Below are 25,204 nucleotides of genomic sequence, written 5' to 3' on the forward strand. Positions count from 1 at the left end.
TCAGACCAACTTTCATACAGATCACATGAAAAATATGGCCTCTAGAGAGGTCACAACGTTTTTCATTATTTGACCTACTGACCTACTTTTTGATGGCACATGACCCACTTTCGAACTTGACCTTGATATCATCAAGATGAACATTCTGACCAATTTTTATGGAGATCCATTCACATGTATAGCCTCTAGAGAGGTCACAAGGTTCTTCTATTTTTAGACCTACTGACCTAGTTTTTGACCACACATGACCCTGTTTCGAACTTGACCTAGATATCACCAAGATGAACATTCAGACCAACTTTCATACAGATCCCATGAAAAATATGGCCTCTAGAGAGGTCACAAGGTTTTTCTATTATTTGACCTACTGACCTAGCTTGATGGCACGTGACCCACTTTCGAACTTGACCTAGATATCATCAAGATGAACATTCAGACCAACTTTCATACAGATCCCATGAAAAATATGGCCTCCAGAGAGGTCACAAGGTTTTTCTATTATTTGACCTACTGACCTAGTTTTTGATGGCACGTGACCCACTTTCGAGCTTGACCTAGATATCATCAAGGTGAACATTCTGACCAATTTTCATGAAGATCTCATGAAATATATGGCCTCTAGAGAGGTCACAAGGTTTTTCTATTTTTAGACCTACTGACCTAGTTTTTGAAGGCACATGACCCAGTTTCAAACTTGATTTAGATATCATCAAGATGAACATTCAGACCAACTTTCATACATATCCCATGAAAAATATGGCCTTTAGAGAGGTCACAAGGTTTTTCTATTATTTGACATACTGACCTAGTTTTGATGGCACGTGACCCAGTTTCGAACTTGACCTAGATATCATCAAGATGAACATTCTGACCAACTTTCATAAAGATCCCACAAAAAATGTGACCTCTAGAGTGGTCACAAGCAAAAGTTTACGGACGGACGGATGGACGACGGACGCTGCGTGATCACAAAAGCTCACCTTGTCACTATGTGACAGGTGAGCTAAAAAAATCCTTACCAGATACAGGTATGTCAAAATACACCTAAAAATTGGAGGTACCATCCATGTTGTACCACAGAAAAGTGGTCTCGGTTTTTCCCTACGACCAATAATAAAAAAGTTTAAAAATAAGGTATTTATAGTAACATAAAAGGGAAGTAATTCAAAAAATTCTATTGTAAGTGAACAAACAAGCAAATTCGATGAATTGGTATCCCCCGCCGAAAGGGCTTGTGGGTGAGGAATGGCAAAAATATATATCCGGCAAAAAGTTAAGGATGTTACTAAGAAGCAAATAATTTCATTACCGTAGTCAAAATCATTTTAACAGATTTTTTTTTTTGTGGGGGGGGGGGGGGGGGGGGGGGTTGGGGCATTTGGGGTGACCAGGTGAGGGTACAAAATTTCACATGTTGATTATAAATATTGATGGAAAATTAGAAATAATGAAAAAAAATATGGGTGGGGGATGGGGATGCATGATGAGTTTTGGAGTGGGGGGGGGGGGGGGGGGGGAAAGAGGGGGTGTGACCAAGGCAAGGTGGTGACCAGGTGTGGGTACAAAACTTCACATGTTTATAATAAATGTTCATGGAAAAGAATGAAAGCAGTTTAATGAAATTCCACCAATTGGTTGGTTTGTTATGTACAAATCTGTGGATTTTTAAACAATTAAAGGGCAATAACTCTAAGGCAAATTGACCAATTGAAAAAATAAAATGACAGGCATCATCAAAGTATGTTGGTTCATATTTATTTCAAGTTTCATGAAATTCTACCAGCTTATTACTGAGGAATGGCTACAGACATGGATTTTCATTAAATCAAGGGCAATAACTCTAAGGGAAATTGACCAATCAAAAAAAAAACTTGACGGGCATCATCGCAGTATGTTGGTGCATGTTTATTTCAAGTTTTATGAAATTCTACCTGATAGTTACTGAGAAATGGCTGCGGACGGACATTTTTGGGCATTTTTCATTCAATCAAGGGCAATAACTCTAAGGGAAATTGACCAATCAAAAAAAAAATTTGATGGGCATCATCGCAGTATGTTGGTTCTTGTGTATTTCAAGTTTTGTGAAACTCTACCAGCTAGTTACTGAGAAATGGCTGCGGACGGACGGACGGACAGACTGACAACGCCATTTCAATACCCCACTCCCGATTTCATCGGCGGGGGATAAAAAGGGATCTGCCAAATAAAAACAAGAGCACTGCAATGCACAGCAATATATACAAAGCAAAGTCATATACGGCCTTTGACCCCTAACTGTGACCTTGACCTTGAAGCGAGTCAACTGAAACATGCGCTCTGCATGTCGTCTCAGTGTGATGAACATTTGTGCCAAGTTTCTTTGAAATCCTTCAAGAAGTTCAAGTGTTACAGAGTGGACACAAAACAAACTGATATGATCTTTGACCCCAAGTGTGACCTTGACCTTAAAGTGAGACATCCAAAACATGGCTCTGCAAATCATCTTTGTGTGGTGAACATTTGTGTCAAGTTTCTTTGAAATCCTTCAAGGGGTTCAAGAGTTACAGAGCAGACACGCAATTGCTAAAGGACGGACAGACGACGGACACAGTGATCACAATACCTCACCGAGAGCATTTCGTGCTCAGGTGAGCTAAAAATGTGGCCCCTAGGGTGTAAACAAGCTCATTCTTTAATCTGCCTGGTGATGTAGTTTTTAACCCCACGTGACCCAGATAAAAATTAATCCAAGATTTCATGCAGACAAACATTCTGACAAAGTTTCATGCACTTAAATATAACAAGAGGGTCATGATGACCCTGAATCACTCACCTGAGTAATATGAGCCACATGTTGAAAATTGCAAACTGATGCTAAAATATTAGAAAGTAGGTCAGTAGGTCACATTCATGGTCACTGAAAGTCAGTTTTAAAATTGGTGTGCAAAACTGTACTGTACATGTCATCCAAATTTCAAGGCTTATCTCAAAAAAAAACAAGAAAGTAGGTCAGTAGGTCAAGGTGAGTCAAGTGACCCCTAATCACATGGGGTCATCAGGTAATTATAATTGAACAGTCTAGGAAATATGATCTGATAATTTTTGAAGTATTTATTCCTATATAACTATATCAAATGACCCTCAGGGCGGGGCCTCTTTTCACCCCAGTGGCATAATTTGAACAGTCTTGTTAAGGGATAAACTAGGCAAAGCTACATACCAAATATCGAAGGCCTAGGCCTTGAACTTTCAGACAAGAAGATTTTTTTTCCCTATATAAGTCTATGTTAAATTTGGGACTCCAGGGCAGGGCATCTTTTCACCCAAGGGGCATAATTTGAACAATTTTGGTAGAGGAAGACTAGGCAAGGCAACATACCAAATATCAAAAGCCTATGCCTTGCAGTTTCAGTGAAGAAGATTTTCAAAGTTTTTTCCTATATATTAAGTCTATGTAAAACTTGAGACCCCCCGGGGCAGGGCCTCTTTTCACCCCTGGGGCATAATTCGAATAATTTTGGTAGAGGACCACAAGGCAATGCAACATACCAAATATCAAAAGCCTAGGTCTTGTAGTTTCAGACAAGAACATTTTTAAATGTTTTTCCTATATAAGTCTATGTAAAACTTGAGACCCCCCTCCCCACCCCCCGAGGCAGGGCCTCTTTTCACCCCAGGGTTATAATTTGAACAACTTTGGTAGAGGACCACAAGGCAATGCTACATACCAAATATCAAAGGCCTAGGTCTTGTGGTTTTAGACAAGAAGATTTTTTAAAGGTTTTTCCTATATAAGACTATGTAAAACTTGAGACCCCCCAGGGCGGGACCTCTTTTCATCCCAGGAGCATAGTTTGAACAATCTTCATAGAGGACCATTAGATGATGTCACAAGCCAAATATCAAGGCTCTATGCCTTGCGGTTTTGGACAAGCAGATTTTTAAAGTTTTTCCTTTTGGTTGCCATGGCAACCAGAGTTCTGCATGGAATTCAATTCTTTGAATAATTTTAAAAGGGGGCCATCCAAAGATCATTCCCTTGAAGTTTGGTGTAATTCCGCCCAGTGGTATTCAAGAAGAAGATTTTTTTTTAAATGTTGACGTACGGATGACGCACGATGCACGTCGCATGACTGACGATGGACGACAGACATTGAGTGGTCACAAAAGCTCACCATGAGCCTTTGGCTCAGGTGAGCTAAAAATGCAGCCCCTATTGCATACACAAGGTTTTTCTTTTATTTTAACAGGTGACCTTGTTTTTTGACCCCAGATGACCCAGATTCAAAATTGGGCCAAAGATCATCAAGATTTTGACCAAATTTCATGAAGATATGGTCACAAACGTGGCCTCTGAAGTGTTATCAAGCTTTTCCTTTGATTTTACTGGATGACCTAGTTTTTTAACCCAACATGAACCAGATTCAAACTTGACCGAGAGGTCATCAAGACAAACATTGTGATCAAATTCCATGAAGATCCAGTGTAAAATGCAGTCCCTATTGCATACACAAGGTTTTTATTTTATTTGATCCCAGATTACCAATATTCAAACTTGAACTAGATTTCATCAAGGCAGCCATTCTCACTAAATTTTATGAATGTCCAGTGTAAAATGTAGCCCCTATTGCAAACAAGATGTTTTTCTTTGATTTGAACATGTGGCCTATTTTTTACCCCAGATAACCCATATTCCAACTTGACCTAGAATTCATCCAGACAAACATTCTAATCGAATTTCATGAAGATCCAGTGTAAAATGCAGTCCCTGTTGGATGCACAAAGTTTTTCTTTGATTTGATCTAGTAACCTAGTTTTTCACCAAAGATTATCCAGATTTAAACATGACCTAGATTTCACCAAGGCATCCACTCTGACTTAATTTCATGAAGATTTGATGTAAAATGCAGTCCCTATTGCATACACAAGGTTTTTCTTTGATTTGACCTAGTGACCTAGTTTTTGAAGCAAGATGGCCTATATTCGTACTTGACCTAGATTTTATGAAGGCAATCATTCTGACCAAGTTTTATGAAGATCAATTGAACAAGAGGGCCATAATGGCCCTATATTGCTCACCTGAGTACCATTGCTCTTAATCTTAAAGATCAAGTTTTGACATATATCACATAGGCATACACTTTATCAGGATAAATATTTTCTTGCAACAGTCCCTTTTGACCTATGGGTCAGGTACTAGTCAGGGCCAATCTCCATACCAAGTTTGAGGGTTCTAGGCTCAAATGCTGCATTTCTGTACTAGCATGACTATTCCTTACCCTGGAAGACTTAAATAACATTTAACAATCTAATTAGATGCTGCTGAGGTATATTCATTTACATAAAATAACAGGAGGTAATTTGTCATAAATTCTGTCAAAAGTTATCTACCCTGATTGTCAGAGTCCATCTGATAGCATAAATGACATTTCAAATCAGTAACTTCATTAGTTACTGAGATATACCCATTTAAATTTGAAACGAAGGGAGGTAATTTGACATAAAATCAGTCAATAATTATCTACCCTGATTGTCTCAGTCCAACTAAAGACAGTAATGAAATTTCAAGTGAGTTCTATAAATACTTACGGAGATAAATCCATTTTTTATTAAAATCAGGGGAGGTAATCATGCATTGCTATAGGCTATATACCAATAAAAGAAATTGTTCTTTGTTTCATATAAAATTCAGCTTCTTCAGAACAATTTTGTTACAGTTTCTAGATTTTCATTCAGCTGCTTCAAGCAAACGAAGAGAAAAAGGGGTGTTGAATAGTATGCAGTGAAATGCAAGTCAACTGAAGTCAGGTACCCTCGTATTGCCACATTTCAGAAAACGGTCCGCAGAATAAACACCCTACTTTCGTTTTCAAGTAAACAACTCGAAAACATGCGAATATTAGCAAGAAAAGTGTCCTATTTTATGTAAAATTCATTCCACAAATGAAATAATGCCCATTTGGCCCCCGGTTTCCGCACAAATGTGCGAAAAATGGAAAAATTAGGATCTATTTATTAGGGACTTCTTTCGACTACACCACGGAAGCACATTTTTGACTGAATTACTGCATTATAACCTATATGCATGTAGAAGATACAGAGTAGTCCAGCCTTTACAACAATATATTAGAAAAGTAAGTAAAAGTAGAAATTTCTTACCATGGAAGACATAAATAACGTTTCAAACCAATCTCATTAGAAGCTGCTAGGTATATTCATTTACATAAAAAATAAAGGGTGGTAATTTGTCATAAATTCAGTCAATATGTATCTTCACTGATTGTCCAAGTCCATTTGATGGCATAAATGAAATTCATTAGTTACGGAGATATACACATTTTAATATAGGGAGGTAATTCAATTTGACATAAAATCAGTCCATAATTATCTACCCTGATTGTCTGAGTCCAACTAATTACAATAATGAAATTTCAAATGAGTCCTGTAAGTACTTACTCAAATAAATCTATTTTGATTAAAATCAAGGGAGGTAATCATATATAACAAGAGTGCCGCCAAGCGGGGCAATATACGCCCAAAGGGTTACACCAGAGGATGGGAGCAAAATTTAAAGAACTTGACTGTTGAAGCCCAAAGGACAGGAACAACAAAAAGAAGAAATTCCAAAAAAATTCTAAGTCCACAAAAAAATTCTTACCAGGTAAAGTTATGTCAAAATACATCTAACAAGAGCTGTCCATAAGACAGCCAAGCTCGACTATTCGAAATATTGTCACAGAAGCTGGAAATTATTACCCAAAATGTTAAATATCAAAAGAGTTTTAAGTTCAAAAGGGGACATATCAGAGTTATGGGACTTGATGCTATCAACTAGTTTTATAACCCCGAAGAAACATGTTAAGTTTCAATTCAATATCTGCATTAGTTTTGGGGATAGTAACTTGCATGTAAAACTTTAACCAGAATTTTCTAAGTCCAAAAGGGGGCATAATTTGCTCAAAATACATGTTAAGAGTTATGGAACTTGACCCAGTGAGGTAGGTAATTGATCTAGAAAAAGAATAAATAAGTTCCAAATCTATATGCCTTTTAGTAATAGCTGTATGTACTTGCACGCAAAACTTTAACCAGAATTTTCTAAGTCCAAAAGGGGGCATAATTTGGCCAAAATACATGCCAGAGTTATGGGACTTGACCCAGTGAGGTAGGTAATTGATCTAGAAAAAGAAAAAATAAGTTTCAAATCTATATGCCTTTTAGTAATAGCTGTATGTACTTGCACGCAAAACTTTAACCAGAATTTTCTAAGTCCAAAAGGGGGCATAATTTGGCCAAAATACATGCCAGAGTTATGGGACTTGACCCAGTGAGGTAGGTAATTGATCTAGAAAAAGAAAAAATAAGTTTCAAATCTATATGCCTTTTAGTAATAGCTGTATGTACTTGCACGCAAAACTTTAACCAGAATTTTCTAAGTCCAAAAGGGGGCATAATTTGGCCAAAATGAAGGTCAGAGTTATGGGACTTGGTGCTATCAACTAGTTTTATAACCCCGAAGACACATGTGAAGTTTCAATTCAATATCTGCATTAGTTTTGGAGATAGTAACTTGCATGTAAAACTTTAACCAGAATTTTCTAAGTCCAAAAGGGGGCATAATTTGCTCAAAATACATGTTAGAGTTATGGAACTTGACCCAGTGAGGTTGGTAATTGACCTAGAAAAAGAATAAATAAGTTTCAAAGCTATATGCCTTTAAATGATAGCTGTATGTACTTGCATGCAAAAACTTAACCAAGGTGTGACGCCGACGCCGACGCCGACGCCGACGCCAGGGTGAGTAGAATAGCTAGACTATTCTTCGAATAGTCGAGCTAAAAATTGGATGTACCATCCATGTTGTACCACAGAAAAGTGGTCTCGGTTTTTCCCTACGGCCAATAATAAATAAGTTTCAAAATAAGCTATTTATAGTAACAAAAAGGGAAGTAATACAAAAAAAAAATATTGTAAAAGAAAAACAAGAGCACCGCCTTGCGGGTGCTGACGCTCATCTGATTTTTTTTGTGTAATAGAAATATTGTCCTACCCATGATTTTCTAAGTCTAAAAAGGGCCATCATTCTTGCAAAAAGCAGGATAGAGTTATGTTTCTTGATGTTCAGTGTCCACTTATGATGGTGAAAAACTGTTGCAAGTTTTAAAGCAATAGCTTTGATAGTTTATGAGAAAAGTTGACTTAAACATAATACTCAACCAAGAAAATGATTTTCTAAGTCCAAAAGGGGCAATAATTATTGCAAAAAGCAGGATGGAATTATGTTGCTTGCTGTACAGGGTCAGCTTATGATGGTCAACAAGTGTTGCAAGTTTCAAAGCAATAGCTTTGATAGTTTAAGAGAAAAAGTTGACCTAAACATAAAACTTAACCAAGAAATCTGATATTTTCTAAGTCCAAAAGGGGCCATAAATCTTGCAAAAAGCAGGATGGAGTTATGTTTCTTGCTGTACAGGGTCAACTTATGATGGTGAACAAGTGTTGCAAGTTTTAAAGCAATAGCTTTGATAGTGTAGGATAAAAGCTGACCTAAACATAAAACTTAACCAAGAAAACTGATTTTCTAAGTCCAAAAGGGGCAATAAATCTTGCAAAAAGCAAGATGGAGTTATGTTTCTTGATGTACAGGGTCTGCTTATGATGGTGAACAAGTATTTTAAGTTTCAAAGCAATAGCTTTGATAGTTTAGGAGAAAAGTTGACCTAAACATAAAACTTAACCAAGAAATCTGATATTTTCTAAGTACTAAAGGGGCCATAAATCTTGCAAAAAGCAAGATGGAGTTATGTTTCTTGCTGTACAGGGTCAGTTTATGATGGTGAACAAGTATTCCAAGTTTCAAAGCAATAGCTTTGATAGTTTAGGAGAAAAGCTGACCTAAACATAAAACTTAACCAGGCAACGCCGACGCAGACGCCGACGCCGACAACCGCTCAAGTGATGACAATAACTCATCATTTTTTTTCAAAAAATCAGATGAGCTAAAAAAAGGGATCTGCCAAATAAAAACAAGAGCACTGCAATGCAGAGCAATATACACAAAACAAAGTCATATATGACCTCTGACCCCTAATTGTGACCTTGACCTTGAAGCGAGTCATCCAAAACATGCGCTCTGCATGTTGCCTCAGTGTGTTGAACATTTGTGCCAAGGTTCTTTGAAATCCTTCAAGAAGTTCAAGAGTTACAGAGAGGACACAGCAAAGTCATATATGACCTTTCACTCCTAAGTGTGACCTTGACCTTGAAGCTAGTCATCCGAAACAAGCGCTGTGCAAGTCATCTCAGTGTGGTGAACATTTGTGCCAAGTTTCTTTGAAATCCTTCAAGCAGTTAAAAAGTTACAGAGCGGACATGAAACACACTCATATGACCTTTGACCCCTAAGTGTGACCTTGACCTTGAAGCTAGTCATCCAGAACAAGCGCTCTGCACGTTGTCTGCATGTGGTGAACATTTGTGTCAAGTTTCTTTGAAATCCTTCAAGGGGTTCCAGAGTTACAGAGTGGACACGAAATTGCTAACAGACGGATGGACGGAGAGATGGACACTGGCGTCATAACATAATACGTCCCTTTGGGCGTATAAAAACTAGAAATGTGTCCCCATGGGACACAGATGCCCCCACTACATGACAAAGGACACAGATCAACTTTGGGAAAATAATATGCTGCTATTTAAAAAAAATGCAAAAAATAGCCATATATAATGTACATATAAACATACTAAGTCAGGGGCCATAGCTCCTAGTCGACTGAATGAATCCAGACGCGAAACCCCAGGTGCACAAGTGCACATGCTGACCAACATTCCTGTAAACTATGGTGACTCTAGGTCAAATACTTCTGGAGCTACGCGTGACACAACATTAAAATGACCAATTTTTAACTAAGTCAGAGGCCCTAACTCCTACATAACTGAATAAATCCGGACGCGAAACCCCAGATGGACAACTGCACATGCTGACCAACATTCCTGTAAACTTTGGTGACTCTAGGTCAAATACTTTTGGAGCTACGCGCGACACAACATCAAAATGATCAATTTTTTACTAAGTCAGGGGCCATAACTCCTACAGGACTGAATGAATCTGGACGCAAAACCCCAAGTGCACAACTGCACATGCTGACCAACATTCCTGTAAACTTTGGTGACTCTAGGTCAAATACTTTTGGAGCTACGCGCGACACAACATCAAAATGATCGATTTTTTACTAAGTCAGGGGCCAGATTTCCTAGATTTCAACAAGACAAAAATTCTGATCAAATTTCATGAAGATACAGTGTAAAATGCAGTCCCTATTGCATACACAAGGTTTTTGTTTGGTATGACCTAGTGACCTAGTTTTTCACCCCAGATGACCCATATTCGAACTTGACCTAGACATCATCAAAACAACCATTCTGATCAAATTTCATGAAGATCAATTGAAAAATACAGCCACTATCACAAACAAAAGGTTTTTCTTTGATTTGACCTAGTGACCTAGTTTTTGACCCCAGATGATCTATATTCCAACTTGACCTAGTTTTCATCAAGGCAATCATTCTGACCAAATTTCATGAAGACCAATTGAAAAATACAGCATATATCGTATACACAAGCTAAATGTTGACAGACAGACAGACGACGGACATTGAGCAATCACAATAACTCACCTGAGCAATAATGCTCAGGTGAGCTAAAAATGTTGATGGATGGACGACACATGACGGACATTGAGCCGTCACAAAAAGGACCATGAGCCTTTGGTTCAGGTGAGCTAAAAATGCAGCCTCTATTGCATACACAAGGTTTTTCTTTGATTTTAACAGGTGACCTAGTTTTTGACCCAAGATAACCCAGATTCAAAACTGGGCTGAAGATCATCAAGCTAGACATTTTGATCAAGTTTCATGAAGATAGGGTCATAAATGTAGCCTCTAGAGTGTTATCAAGCTTTTCTTTTAATTTAACCGGATGACCTAGTTTTTGAACCCAAATTTCCCAGATTCAAACATGACCTAGAGGTCATCAAGACAAACATTCTGACCAATTCTCATGAGTTTCAAACTAAAAATGTGGACTCTAGAGTGTTAACAAGGTTTTCCTTTGATCTGGCCTAGTGACCTAGCTTTTTTACCTAGATGACCAAGATTCGAAATTGGGCTAAAGATCATCAAGATAAACATTTTGACCAAGTTTCATGAAGACAGGGTCATAAAAGTGGCATCTAGAGTGTTATCAAGATTTTCCTTTGGTTTGACTGTATGACCTAGGGGTCATCAAGACAAATATTCTAACCAATTCTCATGAGTTTCAAACTTAAATTGTGGTCTCTAGAGTGTTTACAAGATTTCTCTTTGATCAACCCTAGTGACCTAGTTTTTGATCCCACATGATCAAGTTTCAAACCTGACCTAGAGATTATCAAGACAAACATTCTGACCAAGTTTCATAAAGATTGAGTCACAACTGTGGCCTCTCAAGTGTTCACAAGCTTTTCCTTTGATTTGATCGGGTGGCCTAGTTTTTGACTCCACATGACCCAGACTCAAAGCTGACGTAGAGATAATCAAGACAAACATCCTGATCTAGTTTCATAAAGATTGAGTCACAACTTTGGCCTCTAGAGGGTTCACAAGCTTTTAGCTTGATCTGGCCTACTGACTTAGTTTTTGACCCAACATGACCCAGATTCAAACTTTACCTAGAGATCATCAAGACAAACACTCTGACCAAGTTTCATAAAGATAGAGTCACAAATGTGGCCTCTAGACTGTTCACAAGCTTCTCCTTTGATTTGACAGGTGACCTAGCTTCTGATTCCACGTGACCCAGATTCAAACTTGACCTCGAGATCATCAAGACAAACAGTCTGACCATGTTTCATAAAGACTGGGTCACAACTTTGGCCTCTAGAGTGTTCACAAGCTTTCTTTTGATAGGCTTACTGAGCTAGTTATTGATCCCACATGACCAAGATTCAATGTTGACCTAGAGATCATCAAGACAAACATTCTGACCAAGTTTCATAAAGACAGAGTCACAACTGTGGCCTCTAGATAGTTTACAGTCTTTTCCTTTGATCTGGCCTACTGACCTAGTTTATGATCCCACATGACCCAGTTTCAAACTTGACCTAAAGATCATCAAACTTGACCTAAAGATCATCAAGACAAACATTCTGACCAAGTTTCATAAAGACTGAGTCACAACTGTGGCCTCTAGGGTGTTCACAAGGCAAATGTTGACGGACGACGCACAACAAACACTGATGCATGCCGGATAATGACTGGTCACAAAAGCTCATCTTGAACACTTCGTGCTCAGGTGAGCTAACAAGTGGGTCATGATGACCCTGGACTGCGCGCCTGAGTAATATGAGCTACATGTTTCAAATAACAAAATGATGCTAAAATATTAAGAAAGTCAGTAGGTCACATTCATGGTCAATGAAATTCAGTTTTACGATCGGTGTGCAAAACTGTGTATGTCATCCAAATTTAGAGGCTGTATCTTAAACAAGAGCTGTCCGTAAGACAGCCAAGCTCGACTATTCGAAATATTGTCCCAGAGGCAGGAAAATATTACCTAAAATGTATTAAATATCAAAAGAGTTTTAAGTTCAAAAGGGGACATAATTTGACTAAAATACATATCAGAGTTATGGGACTTGATGCTATCAACTAGTTTTATAATCCGGAAGGCACATGTGAAGTTTCAATTCAATATCTGCATTAGTTTTGGAGATAGTAACTTGCATGTAAAACTTTAACCAGAATTTTCCAAGTCCAAAAGAGGGCATAATTTGCCAAAAATACATGTTAGAGTTATGGGAGTTGACCCAGTGAGGTTGGTAATTGATCTAGAAAATGAAAAAATAAGTTTCAAATCTATATGCCTTTAAGTAATAGCTACAGTGAAACACCGCTTGCTCGAGGTCGCAAGGGGATGAGCAAAATGCTCGAGTTATCCATGGTTTCGAGCGACCCAAAAATTGACCAACATACGAAGAAAAAGAGGAAACGGTGATGCATAATAATAACAAACCTGTGACATTAAAAAATCGTATCACAAACGTTATCTATGATATAATAAGTAATAAAATACTTGCTTTCATCTAAAGCAAACAGTAATTGATCAATATTTGATCAATAAAACTTTTCTTTAACCTTTCATCAATAATTAATCTCATTATCAGATCAAATATATCGACAAACAAATATTTAAGATAGTCGGGGAATAGACAACACACCGCGTGCGAAAATTTTTAATTAACCGATACATTCTGATCGCCGAAGCTGCGAAATATTTTGACACCTCTGCTCGAGTTAGCCAGAAGCAAAAAAGAGTAAATCAATCCACAGGGACCAGGTGTCATGCTCGAGCGATCGAGTTATCGATGCTCGACCCAGCCATGGTAATTTCACATAGAAAATAGAAGGAAATCGGCCGGGACCACATGAATTGCTCGAGCGAGCCTGGGTGCTCGAGTCATGACTGTATATGTACTTGCACGCAAAACTTTAACCAGGGTTTTCTAAGTCCAAAAGGGGGCATAATTTGGCCAAAATGAAGGTCAGAGTTATGGGACTTGGTGCTATCAACTAGTTTTATAACCCAGACGACACGTGAAGTTTCAATACAGTATCTGCATTAGTTTTGGAGATAGCAACTTGCATGTAAAACTTTAACCAGAATTTTCTAAGTCCAAAAGGGGGCATAATTTGCTCAAAATACATGTCAGAGTTATGGAACTTGATCCAGTGTGGTTGGTAATTGACCTAGAAAAAGAAAAAATAAGTTTCAAAGCAATATATAGCTATATGTACTTGCACGCAAAAACTTAACCAAGGTGTGACGCCGACGCCAACGCCAGGGTGAGTAGAATAACTAGAGCTAAAAACAAGAAAGTAGGTCAGCAAGTCAAGGTCACAGTCAAGTGACATCATATTACTTCGGATCATCAGGTAATTATAATTAAACAGTCTTGGAAATAGGATCAGATAATTATTTAAGTACTTTTTCCTATATAACTCATATAACAAGTGAATGAAGTATTGCCATCCCCTACTGGAAGGCACCTAATTTTCTCTACTGCAGTATAACATAATGAACTGATTTCTGTCAATGATGTATAAACAATATTGTACTACATATACAATATGTGATAACAACATACTTGGATTAAAATGTGCATATATAAAAACCCACAGTTGTTTTCATATTGAATTTTTTTGGCTGATAATAAAAATGTTATCATGTAAGTTATTTATAGTAACAACAAAGGGAAATTAATCTTTTAAAAAAAAAAAAAAAAAAATCTGTATAATATAAGTCCACAAGAAACTCTTTACCAGGTAGAGATAGGTCAAAATACACCTAAAAATTGGATGTAACATGCATGCTGTACCACAGAAAAGTGGTCTCGATTTTTCTCTACTGCCAGTAATAAAAAAGTTACAATAAAATCTATTTACAGTAACAACAAAGGGACGTAATTCTAAAAACAAGGGTGCCTCAAGGTGGTGAACATTTGGTCCAAGGTACATCAAAATCCCTCCATGCATGAAGAAGAAATGTTCCTTACAAAGTCATTCTTGAATATGACCTTTGACCTCTAAATATGACCTTGACCTTAGACCTAGGGACCTGGTTCTTGCGCATGACATGTCTCATCCTGGGGAATATTTGTGCCAACTGATATCTAAATCCTGCTTTGCATGACAAAGTTATAGACCGGACAGGAAAAAAATCCTCTTGACCTTTGATCTCAAAGTGTGACCTTGACACGTCATCTCACCATGGGAAACATTTATGCCAAGTAATATTGTAATCCCTTGATGGATGACAGAGTTCTAGATCGGACAGGGAAAACACCTTATTGACCTTTGACCTCCAATTGTGACCTTGACCTTTGAGCGCATGACACGTTGTCTCATCATGGGGAACATTTGTGCCAAGTAATATTAAAATCCCTTCATGGATGGCAGAGTTATGGACGGGACAGGAAAAAAACTCTGTTGACCTTTGACCCCCAATTGTGACCTTGACCTTTGAGCTAGGGGTCCGGGATTTGCGCATGACACGTCGTCTCATCATGGGGAACACTTGTGCTAAGTGATATTAAAATCCCTTAATGAATGTCAGAGTTATGGACCGGACACGAAACAGACCCTGTTCATGCTATGTTAACATCTGACTGCTAAGTGTGACCTTGACCTTTGAACTAGGGGTCTGAAAGTTGTGCATGACACATCGTCTTATTATGAGGTACATTTGTGCCAAGTAATATTAAATCCCTTCATAAATGGGAGAGTTATGGACCGGACAGGAAAAAAGCCTTGTTGACCTTTGACCTCCAATTGTGACCTTGACCTTTAAGCTAGGGGTCCAGGTTTTGCGCATGACACATCGTCTCCTCATTGGGAACATTTGTGCCAAGTAATATTAAAATCTCTTCATGGATGGGAGAGTTATGGACCGGACAGGAAAAAAGCCTTGTTGACCTTTGACCTCCAATTGTGACCTTGACCTTTGAGCTAGGGGGCCGGGATTTGCGCACGACACATCCTCTCATCATGGGGAACATTTGTGCCAAGTAATATTAAAATCCCTTCATGGATGGGAGAGTTATGGACCGGACAGGAAAAAAGCCCTGTTGACCTTTGACCTCCAATTGTGACCTTGACCTTTGAGCTAGGGGTCCGGGGTTTGCGCATGACACGTCGTCTCATCATGGGGAACATTTGTGCCAAGTAATATAAAAATCCCTTCATGGATGACAGAGTTATGGACCGGACACGAAATTGCGGACGGACGGACGGAATGACGGAAAAGTGCATTCCTATAGTCCCCGAAACTGGTTTTCAACCAGTAGGGGACTAATAACTAAATGACCCTGTGGCGGGACCTCATTTAACCCCAGGGGCATAATTTGAACAATTTTGGTAGAGGACTACTAGGCAATGCATCATACCAAATATCAAAAGCCTAGGTCGTGTGGTTTTAGACAAGAAGATTTTTTAAAGTTTTTTTTTCCTATATAAGTCTATATAATACTTGGGACCTCCTCAGGGCCTCTTTTCACCCCAGGGGTACATTTTGAACAATTTTGGTTGAGAACCATAAGACAATGCTACAAACCAAATATTAAAGGCTTAAGTCTTGTGGTTTCAGACAAGAAGATTTTTAACATTTTTTTCCAATATGTCTATGTAAAACTTGGTACCCCCCCCCCCCCCCCCCCCCCCCCCCCGAGGCAGGGCCTCTTTTCACCCCAGGGTTATAATTTGAACAATTTTGGTAGAGGACCACAATGCAATGCTACATACCAAATATCAAAGACCTAGGTCTTGTGGTTTTAGACAAGAAGATTTTTAAAGTTTTTTTCCATATTTGACCCTAGGGGGATAATTTGAACAATCTTTGTAGAGGACCACTAGATGATGCTACAAACCAAATATCAAAGCCCTAGGCCGTGTGGTTTTGCACAAGAAGGTTTTCAAAGTTTTCCCTATATACATGTAAGTCTATATAAATCATGTGACCCCCGTGCGGGGCCGTATTTGACCATAGGGGGATAATTTGAATAATCTTGGTAGAGGACCACTAGATAATGCTACACACCAGATATCCAAGCCCTAGGCCCTGTGGTTTTGGACAAGAAGATTTTTAAAGTTTTCCCTTTCGGTTGCCATGGCAACCAGAGTTCTGCATGGAATTCAATTCTTTGAACAATTTTGAAAGGGGGGCACCCAAGGATCATTCCTGTGAAGTTTGGTGTAATTCTGCCCAGTGGTTTTCAAGAAGATTTTTTAAGAAAATGTTGACGGACACATGACAGACGACACACGATGGACGAAGGACGACGGACATCAAGCGGTCACAAAAGCTCACCATGAGCCTTTGGCTCAGGTGAGCTAAAAAATGGTTTTATCCGAGAAAGCTAGCCTTCAGACAGCCTTCTTATCAGACTCATTTGAACAATTGATATTCATTTATTTACAGACCCTATCATGGAATAAGTCTTTACCTATCAATGAGGTCATTCTTATGACACAACCAATTAACTGGATAACAAAATACCTAACTATAGGGTAATACAAATATGTTTTTATCCATCTTCAACAGCAAAACAGTGAAAACTACCAAGCAAGTTGCATAATTATGAGAGAGTACACTATTAAACGTACCTTTAACATAACACACTTCTGCATCCACTCCAAGTTTAAGGAGATAATCTATCCACAATATCTGTTTGTATGACAGTCTATCATTGGGACCCTTCACCTCACAAATCTTCAGAACAAAAACACTTGTTACTTTTATAAGAAAAACATTTTTTATTCCTTAGGGATTATCTTATTCCCTTTTCTTCCCAGTACAATTTTTTAACAGCAGAAAAGCAAATCTTTAGGAAGACTTAAATTTGGATCTCACCCACTTTCAAGCTAAGCTTATATTTCTTAGACATCTTACAAACAATCTCAGCTGCTCTACCTTGGTTATCACCGCTAACTTGAGTAATAAACGAAATCTTTAGAAATGTATACAAAGACAAATAAATCTTAACAAGAGCTGTCTGTCAACAGCGCACTCGCACTCGACTATTTGAAGAATTGATGGAAGTATGTGGTCAAAACATTACCAGAGATTTTTAGACAAAAGAAAAATAATAGATAAGACAAACAATATACCTGTATTTGTGGATTTGGATAAGACTTGCACTATATGGCAATGTGTAACCATGACGGTAAGCAAGTGCTCAATGTCTCAAAGCCATATATCAAAAAGTTTAAGACAAAATATGGAAAGGTATGTGGAACTTAACTAATATCTATGTCAAAAAAGGGTCATAACTGAGCAAAAGTCCTTGTCCTAGATATGTAGTCTTGCCTACATATGTAGACTATGATGGTAAACAAGTGGTCAAAGTTTCAAAGCCATATGACAAACGGGTTAGGAAAAATATGGACTGGTATGAAAAATTTAACTGATTTCTAAGTCCAACAAGAGCTGTCGGAGGACAGCAATGCTCGACTATTCAACAGCCTTGTCGATTGAATGAATACGGAAGTCGAAAAAGGGACATAATTTAGTAAAAAAGCAAAACAGGGTTATGGAACCTGCATATAGCTTATCAGCTCATGACAGTGGACAAGTGTGTGAAGTTTCAATCCATTCCCATTAGTGGGTACTGAGCTTACATATAGGAATTTAACCAAAAACCCCTAAGTTGAACAAGAGCTGTCTCCATAGGATGACACATGCCCCCGATGGCACTTTGAATGAATAGTTATGGCCGATGTTAGAGTTTAGGACCTTTGACCTACGGAGCTGGGTCTTGCGCGCGACACGTCGTCTTACTGTGTTACACATTCATGCGTAGTTATTTTAAAATCCATGCATGAATGACAATGATATGGACCGGACACGCCATCAACGCACTATCATGAAAAATGACCTTTAATGTCTAAGTGTGACCTTGACCTTGGAGCTACGGACCTGGGTCTTGCGTGTGATACGTCGTCTTACTGTGGTACACATTCATGCCAAGTTATTTGAAAATCCATCTATCGATGACAAAGATATGGACCGGACACGCCCATCAATGCACTATCCTTTAATGTCTAAGTGTGACCTTGACCTCTGAGCTACGGACCTGGGTCTTGCGCATGACACGTCGTCTTACTGTGGTACACATTCATGCCAAGTTATTTGAAAATCCATCTATCGATGACAAAGATATGGACCGGACACGCCCATCAATGCACTATCCTTTAACGTCTAAGTGTGACCTTGACCTTTGAACTACGGACCTGGGTTTTGCGTGCGACACGTCGTCTTACTGTGGTTCACATTCATGCCAAGTTATTTGAAAATCCATCCATCGATGACAAAGATATGGACCGGACACGCCCATCAATGCACTATCCTTTAATGTCCAAGTGTGACCTTGACCTTTGAGCTATGGGCCTTGGTCTTGCGCGCGACACGTCATCTTACTGTGGTACACATTCATGCCAAGTTATTTGAAAATCCATCCATCGATGACAAAGATATGGACCGGACACGAAAATTGCGGACAGACTGACAGACTGACAGACAGACCGACAGACGGTTCAAAAACTATATGCCTCCCTTCGGGGGCATAAAAAGGGGCATAATTTTGTAAAATGTGAAGTTGAGTTATTGACCCTTTGCATTGCACGTCATATCATGACAGTGAACGAGTGTATGAAATTTCAATCCTTTCCCATTAGTGGATACTGAGATACCAGCTTACATACAAAAACTTAACCAAAAATTTCTATGTTGAAAAAGGGGCATAATTTTGAAAAAAAAAAAAGCAAAGTTATGGGACCTGCTTTGTGCATGTCAGATCATGACAGTGAATAAGTGTGTGAAGTTTCAATCCATTCCAATTAGAGAGTACTGAGATACCAGCTTAAATACAAAACCTTAACCATAAAATTCTAAGTCGAAAAAGGGGCATAATTTTGTAAAAAAGCAAAATAGAGTTATGGAACCTGTGCAATGTAAGTCAGTTTATCACAGTAAATAAGTGTGTGAAGTTTCAATCCATTCCCACAAGTGGTTACTGAGATACCAGCTTACAATACAAAACCATAACCAAAAATTTCTAAGTCAAAAAAGGGGCATAATTTTGAAAAAAAAGCAAAATAAAGTTATGGGACCTGCTTTGTGCATGTCAGATCATGACAGTGAATAAGTGTGTGAAGTTTCAATCCATTCCAATTAGAGAGTACTGAGATACCAGCTTACATACAAAACCTTAACCAAAAATTTCTAAGTCGAAAAAGGGGCATAATTTTGTAAAAAGCATAATAGAGTTATGGAACCTGTGCAATGCAGGTCAGTTTATCACAGTGAATAAGTGTGTGAAGTTTCAATCCATTCCCACAAGTGGTTGCTGAGATACCAGCTTACATACAGAAATTTAACCAAATCGGGACGCGGACGCCGACGCATGGGCGAGTCCAATAGCTCTACTATTCTATGAATAGTTGAGCTAAAAAGGGCTATTATTCAGCCAAAGTAGTGGACAGAGTTATGTTCTCTTGCTTACAGATGGAAATCATGATGATAAACAAGTGTTCAAAGTTTGAAAGCCATATGTCAAATAGTTTTGACAAAACATTGACTTGTACGAAAAACTGAACCAATTTCCAAGTCCATAAAGGGCCATAATTTAGCCAAAATAGTTGACAGAGTTATGTACTCTTGCCTCCAGATGGCAATCATGATCATAAGCAAGTGTTTAAAGTTTAAAAACAAATAGTTTTGACAAAACGCTGACTTGTACGAAAATTGTACCAATTTTCAAGTCAAAAAGGGGTCATACTGTAAATCACTTTATATTAGCGGGATCTTTATTTCGCGAATTCTGGCACCCTGAATTATTTCGCGGATTTATGAATTCGCGACAGAAGGGTCAGAAATTTAAATTCGCGAAGGTTCTTATCTCATGTTAACGAAATTTCAGTTCCGGAAGTTGTGATTATATCAATGCCAATTTTTCAGTACTGTATCAAATTTATGCATGCCAAAGACTCGTCAAACACATGGTCCGTAAAGTTTATTTCGTTTTAGCAATCGGTTACTTTATTCATGCAGACTGAAATAATTGAGCCTTTAAATCCTTTATTCCATTTACTGGCAATTATTCTTATGACACTTAGATAGCTGATAAAATGTTTGTTACAGCCATTTCATAAACAATCAACGTACAAGTATATAATACAATGGTGTGATAAATTGTCCGCTTATCCCTATTGTTGTCTAAACAAAATGTGTAAAGAATATCAGGTTTGTTGAGAAGATAAGGGATGATATAGGTCTTCTCCTCGGACAACACGCGCTCTGCTTGTTTGACACATACGAAGTGCATCCAGGAGATGCTCTCCGTTAAAAACTGCCAGCTGCATGTAAATGTAACCTTTAGCAGTATATTCTACATGAATTATTCATAATGTATTGAAATGGATTGAAATTAATTCAATAAACATCGATGTACAGGCGGCTAGTATTCATTGCCGAACTTGACCATATTTTGGACATATTTTCGGATATGTCTGTATGTTATGGACGGATATTTACGCGGATCCATGATTTCGCGATGTACCCGCCCGTCTGTAGAATGTCCAGGGATTTCCATGGAAAAGTACATGGAATTATTCCATGGAGTATTGGAACAGATTTCCATGGAAAAAATCCAGTGTTCCATGGAAAATTTGAAAGGTTTAGTCTGTTAATGTTTCTGGAAATATTCCATAGTATCCCTGGAAATATTCCATAGTACACCTGGAAATATTCCCTAGTATCCCTTGCAGTATTCCCAGGTACACCTGGAAATATTCCATAGTATTCCTGGAAATATTCCCTGGTATCCCTGAAAATATTCCCTGATACACCTGGAAATATTCCATAGTATCCCTGGAAATATTCCCTGGTATCCTTGGAAATAATCCATGGTACACATGGAAATATCCCCTGATACACCAAGTTTCTTACTGAAAAATCATGTTGTTAGTAGCTCAATCAGAGACAAAGGATTTCTAATGATTAATTTCTTGGTTCAAACTATGACATGTGCACAATTTGTAAATTGAGTCTCAGGTCAGTCTGTGATATCTTTTCATCCTATAGCATGTTCATTGAAGCACTCAAATTTCTCTGATCATATAAATTCATACATATGTGTTGAGGACATACTTCTTATAAAATTTTATATGCACACACTTTTATTTGAAAGGTAAAATTATAACATTTAAAATGCAATTAAGTCAGTGGTTCAAAGTGATTTAAGTACTAATTACCTAAATTATGTACTGAATATGTCATCAAGTATTAGATAAACTGTTGCTAGAGAAGTATATTTATTATCTATCATTCACACATACCTGAACAGAAATTACCTGCTTCGATCTATAATTTCCTAGTCCTGTGACATATTATAGGTTTAAATTACATTTGAAATTAGAAAGTATAATGTTTTTACCTCAGGTGTCCCTCTAAAAGCATTTTAGAGTTTCCAGTTAGACAATATTTTAAACTCCATTCCATGTGCCTCTAACAACAAGAACAAAGCACTTCCTGTTTACATTCAAATTTTTGGTATTCATGAGCAATTTTCTTCAGTACAATTACTTACTGATGTGAATATCCAGAATGTTATGAAAACAGATATGTATACAGTACAAGAGTGAATTTGACCTTCTTTTAGCTCACAGAATTTGCAAAGATCACAGGAAAATGAACAGAAAAATTGGGATTATTTTTGTTAGGTCACAAGTAGCCTGCATTTTTATTGGTTCTTTATCTTTATTGGCATGTCCATGTGTTATATTTACATGTATATTTGCAAATGCTACAGTGTCCAGGGAATTTTTCGATACATATTTTTAGTTAAGGGACATTTTCCATGCATATTTCTGAATGTCTGGAAACTTTCCAGTGTTTCCCTGGAATACAAGACACTTTTCCATGGAACACTTCCAGGGATTTACACTTTCCAGTGTCAATAGCACACTTTCCATGGAATTCTATGCACTTTCCATGGAAAACCTTGTTTGTCCATGGACATTCTAGACGGGCGATTCGCGAAAAATAGCGAAAATTAAAACACCGCGAATAATGCCAGATTAACAGTAATTCAGCCAAATAGTTGACAGAGTTATGTACTCTTGCCTACAAATAGAGACTGTTATGATAAACAAGCGATAAAAGCTTCAAAGTCATATGTCAAACACTAAATATGAACTTGTACGAAAAACTTAATCAAGACTTGCAAATTAAAAGGGGCCATAATTTAGCCAAAATCCTCAACAGAGTTATGTACTCTAGCCTAAAACTGGACATGGTGATGGTAAACAAGTGTTGAAAGTTTCAAAGCTTTATCTTAAAAGACTTTGTCAAAATGTGGACTGGTACGAAAAACTTAACCAAGGTGTGACGCTGAAGCCGACATCGATGCCATGGTGAGTATGATAGCTCTACTTATTCTTCAATTAGTTGAGCTAAAAATCAAAGAGTCTCTCAGTAGTTCCCTTAACTGATATTACACAAGTAGTAGGTAAAACTTGACTGGAGAACAAGTTAACATCAGATCCAGATTCAAAATTCATCGGAAACTATGACTATGATACAATGACATACTAGATCTTTTCTTCTCATTACTGTCCTTTATAAGGTACAGCTTCAATAAATCTTCTCTTAACCTTTAGCCTGCTGGCGGCAATTGTATCTGCCTTTGCGACCAGTGCAGACCAAGATCAGCCTGCACATCTGTGCAGGCTGATCATGGTCTGCACTGTTCGCTATTCAGTCAGTAAATTTTTAGTGAACACTCCTTCAAATAACAAATGGTATTGCCCAAATTGAATGAAGGACCAGTCCATTTTAGAAATTTAGCAGGCTAAGGGTTAAAGGGCAAGGAATGTCTGTCAATAAGTTAAATTTATATGAAAACCATCCTCAAGCCTTTCATAACACTGAAATAATTTTTAAAATCGGATCACTATTGAAAAAGATATGGTAATTTGAAATTTAAGAAAACAACTGATCATGGAGGCAGCCATTTAAATAAGTGTTTATGACATCATTTATGCACTGCTGATTTTTTTATATAGCATTTAACCTTATAAATAGATTAATATTATATGTTTCTGGAGTGTAAGATGTAAAACATGGTAATTTCTTTAATCATAGCTGGAAAAAGTAGAGAAATTATTTTACAGAAAGAAGAAAATTCAGTTTAAATATATATCTAGAAATTTAATAAATCCGCCATTTTGTTTTTTTGTTGCCATGGAAACAAATGGCCGTACTTTTGATCAAATATTCAAATGCTCATAACTTTCTCATTTTTAAGCCGATTTTGAAAATTCTTTCTCTTCTTTAAATGATTTGAGAAATCCTAGATGACGAAATTAACATTAGAACAATTAAATCTTTGCAGAACTTAGTGCCATTGTAAAATTATTTTTTACAAACTTGATATGAAAATTATACTAATGAACCATTATAGCAAATGATAATAAGAGCTTGGCAAAGCAAAGCAATATTCAACCAGGATCATTCCAGATCAAACGCGGAGGAAGAATTTCTTTTGGATGTGAGTGTGAGGCACAGGGTGCGAACTAGCAGGGAGGAAGGTGTGTGTGCAGTGATGGGATACAAAGGGCACAAGAAACTGAAGGTTTTTTTTTGTTTTGGCTGGGAGGGGGGTGTTTAATGTGGGGTGTGGGGAGGATTGTGGACTGCTTCACTCTGCAAGTACCTCGCCACCTATCTATAGACCATGTTTCAAGTCAGTATCTTGAATTTTCAGTTGTATTCCAGACACAAAATTTGAAGGACAGATTTGACATTTCAACTCAATTTACCTTTGACCTACCAACCCAGCTCATGCTCTGCACATCATTTTATCGTCAGCTACCTATATGCCAAGTTTGAAGTTATCTTGAGTTATGTAGTTCAGCTATGGACCTAAAATATGATGGACAGACAAAGGCACACCCATGCCATCACATTATACGGTATGTTTTCCTAAAACAGGCTTAGAAGTATATAATCTTTGGTCTAAACCTAAATTTTTTGACTTCTTGAGTCCCGATTGGGTGAAGTCTGAGCTCTTTGGTCTAATTTGAATCCTTCAGTCTAAGTCTAAATCTATGGGCTCCATCTAAGTTTAAATATTTTAAGAATTCTTTCACCTATTAAAATCTTACTTTCTGAACTACTAAGTGCAAGACTATGCATCTGAGTCAAACTTGAGTGCAAGTCTAAATTTATTAATTTGGTATTCAATTTAAATTTCTCAATTCTTTAGTCTGTTATATAAAGTCATACTTTAAATGAGTCCAAATGTATACTAAAGTCATGTGATAATATGAAAAGTTACCTTGAATTGTTTAGTATCTGTGTTCCACAATGTAAGATCAGGAAATCCACTCCTTGTATGTCTTGGATCCATGACATAACGTTCTAGAATTCCAGCAAGCACACGCCCTCCCATACAAGTTATAAGATTCTAAAGGATAGTACATATAATTGTTATGCCACTCATTTTTACTTGGCACATGGTCAAAACAAGAATGATGTCAATGCATGCCTCATGGAAATGCTTGATAAAAAATAACTGTTTTGTCCAAGAAATGGAATTACTCCAAAACAACAAGAGCTGTCTCAACACCTCAT

At 37.7% G+C, this 25,204-nt stretch overlaps 1 protein-coding gene across 3 annotated transcripts in view; it reads right to left on the bottom strand.

Moving 5' to 3' along the window:
* Positions 1–25,204, bottom strand: part of LOC123551423 (fanconi-associated nuclease 1-like) — a 210,861-nt gene that overhangs the window by 16,609 nt on the left and 169,048 nt on the right. For 2 of the 3 annotated variants that reach the window (XR_008370547.1, XM_053540910.1), the window contains exons 10-11: positions 24,909–25,037; positions 17,176–17,281 (exon numbers count right to left, since the gene is read on the bottom strand). Coding sequence is in view for 1 of the 3 variants with exons in the window: in XM_053540910.1 (XP_053396885.1) it covers positions 17,176–17,281; positions 24,909–25,037 (235 nt within the window). In the remaining 2 variants the exon portion in view is untranslated. Of the gene's footprint in view, positions 1–2,812; positions 2,965–17,175; positions 17,282–24,908; positions 25,038–25,204 lie in introns of all 3 variants that reach the window. The other variant, XR_008370548.1, reaches the window with a different exon arrangement.

The sequence above is a fragment of the Mercenaria mercenaria genome, chromosome 4, assembly GCF_021730395.1.
Source record: "Mercenaria mercenaria strain notata chromosome 4, MADL_Memer_1, whole genome shotgun sequence".
Lineage (NCBI taxonomy): Eukaryota > Metazoa > Mollusca > Bivalvia > Venerida > Veneridae > Mercenaria > Mercenaria mercenaria.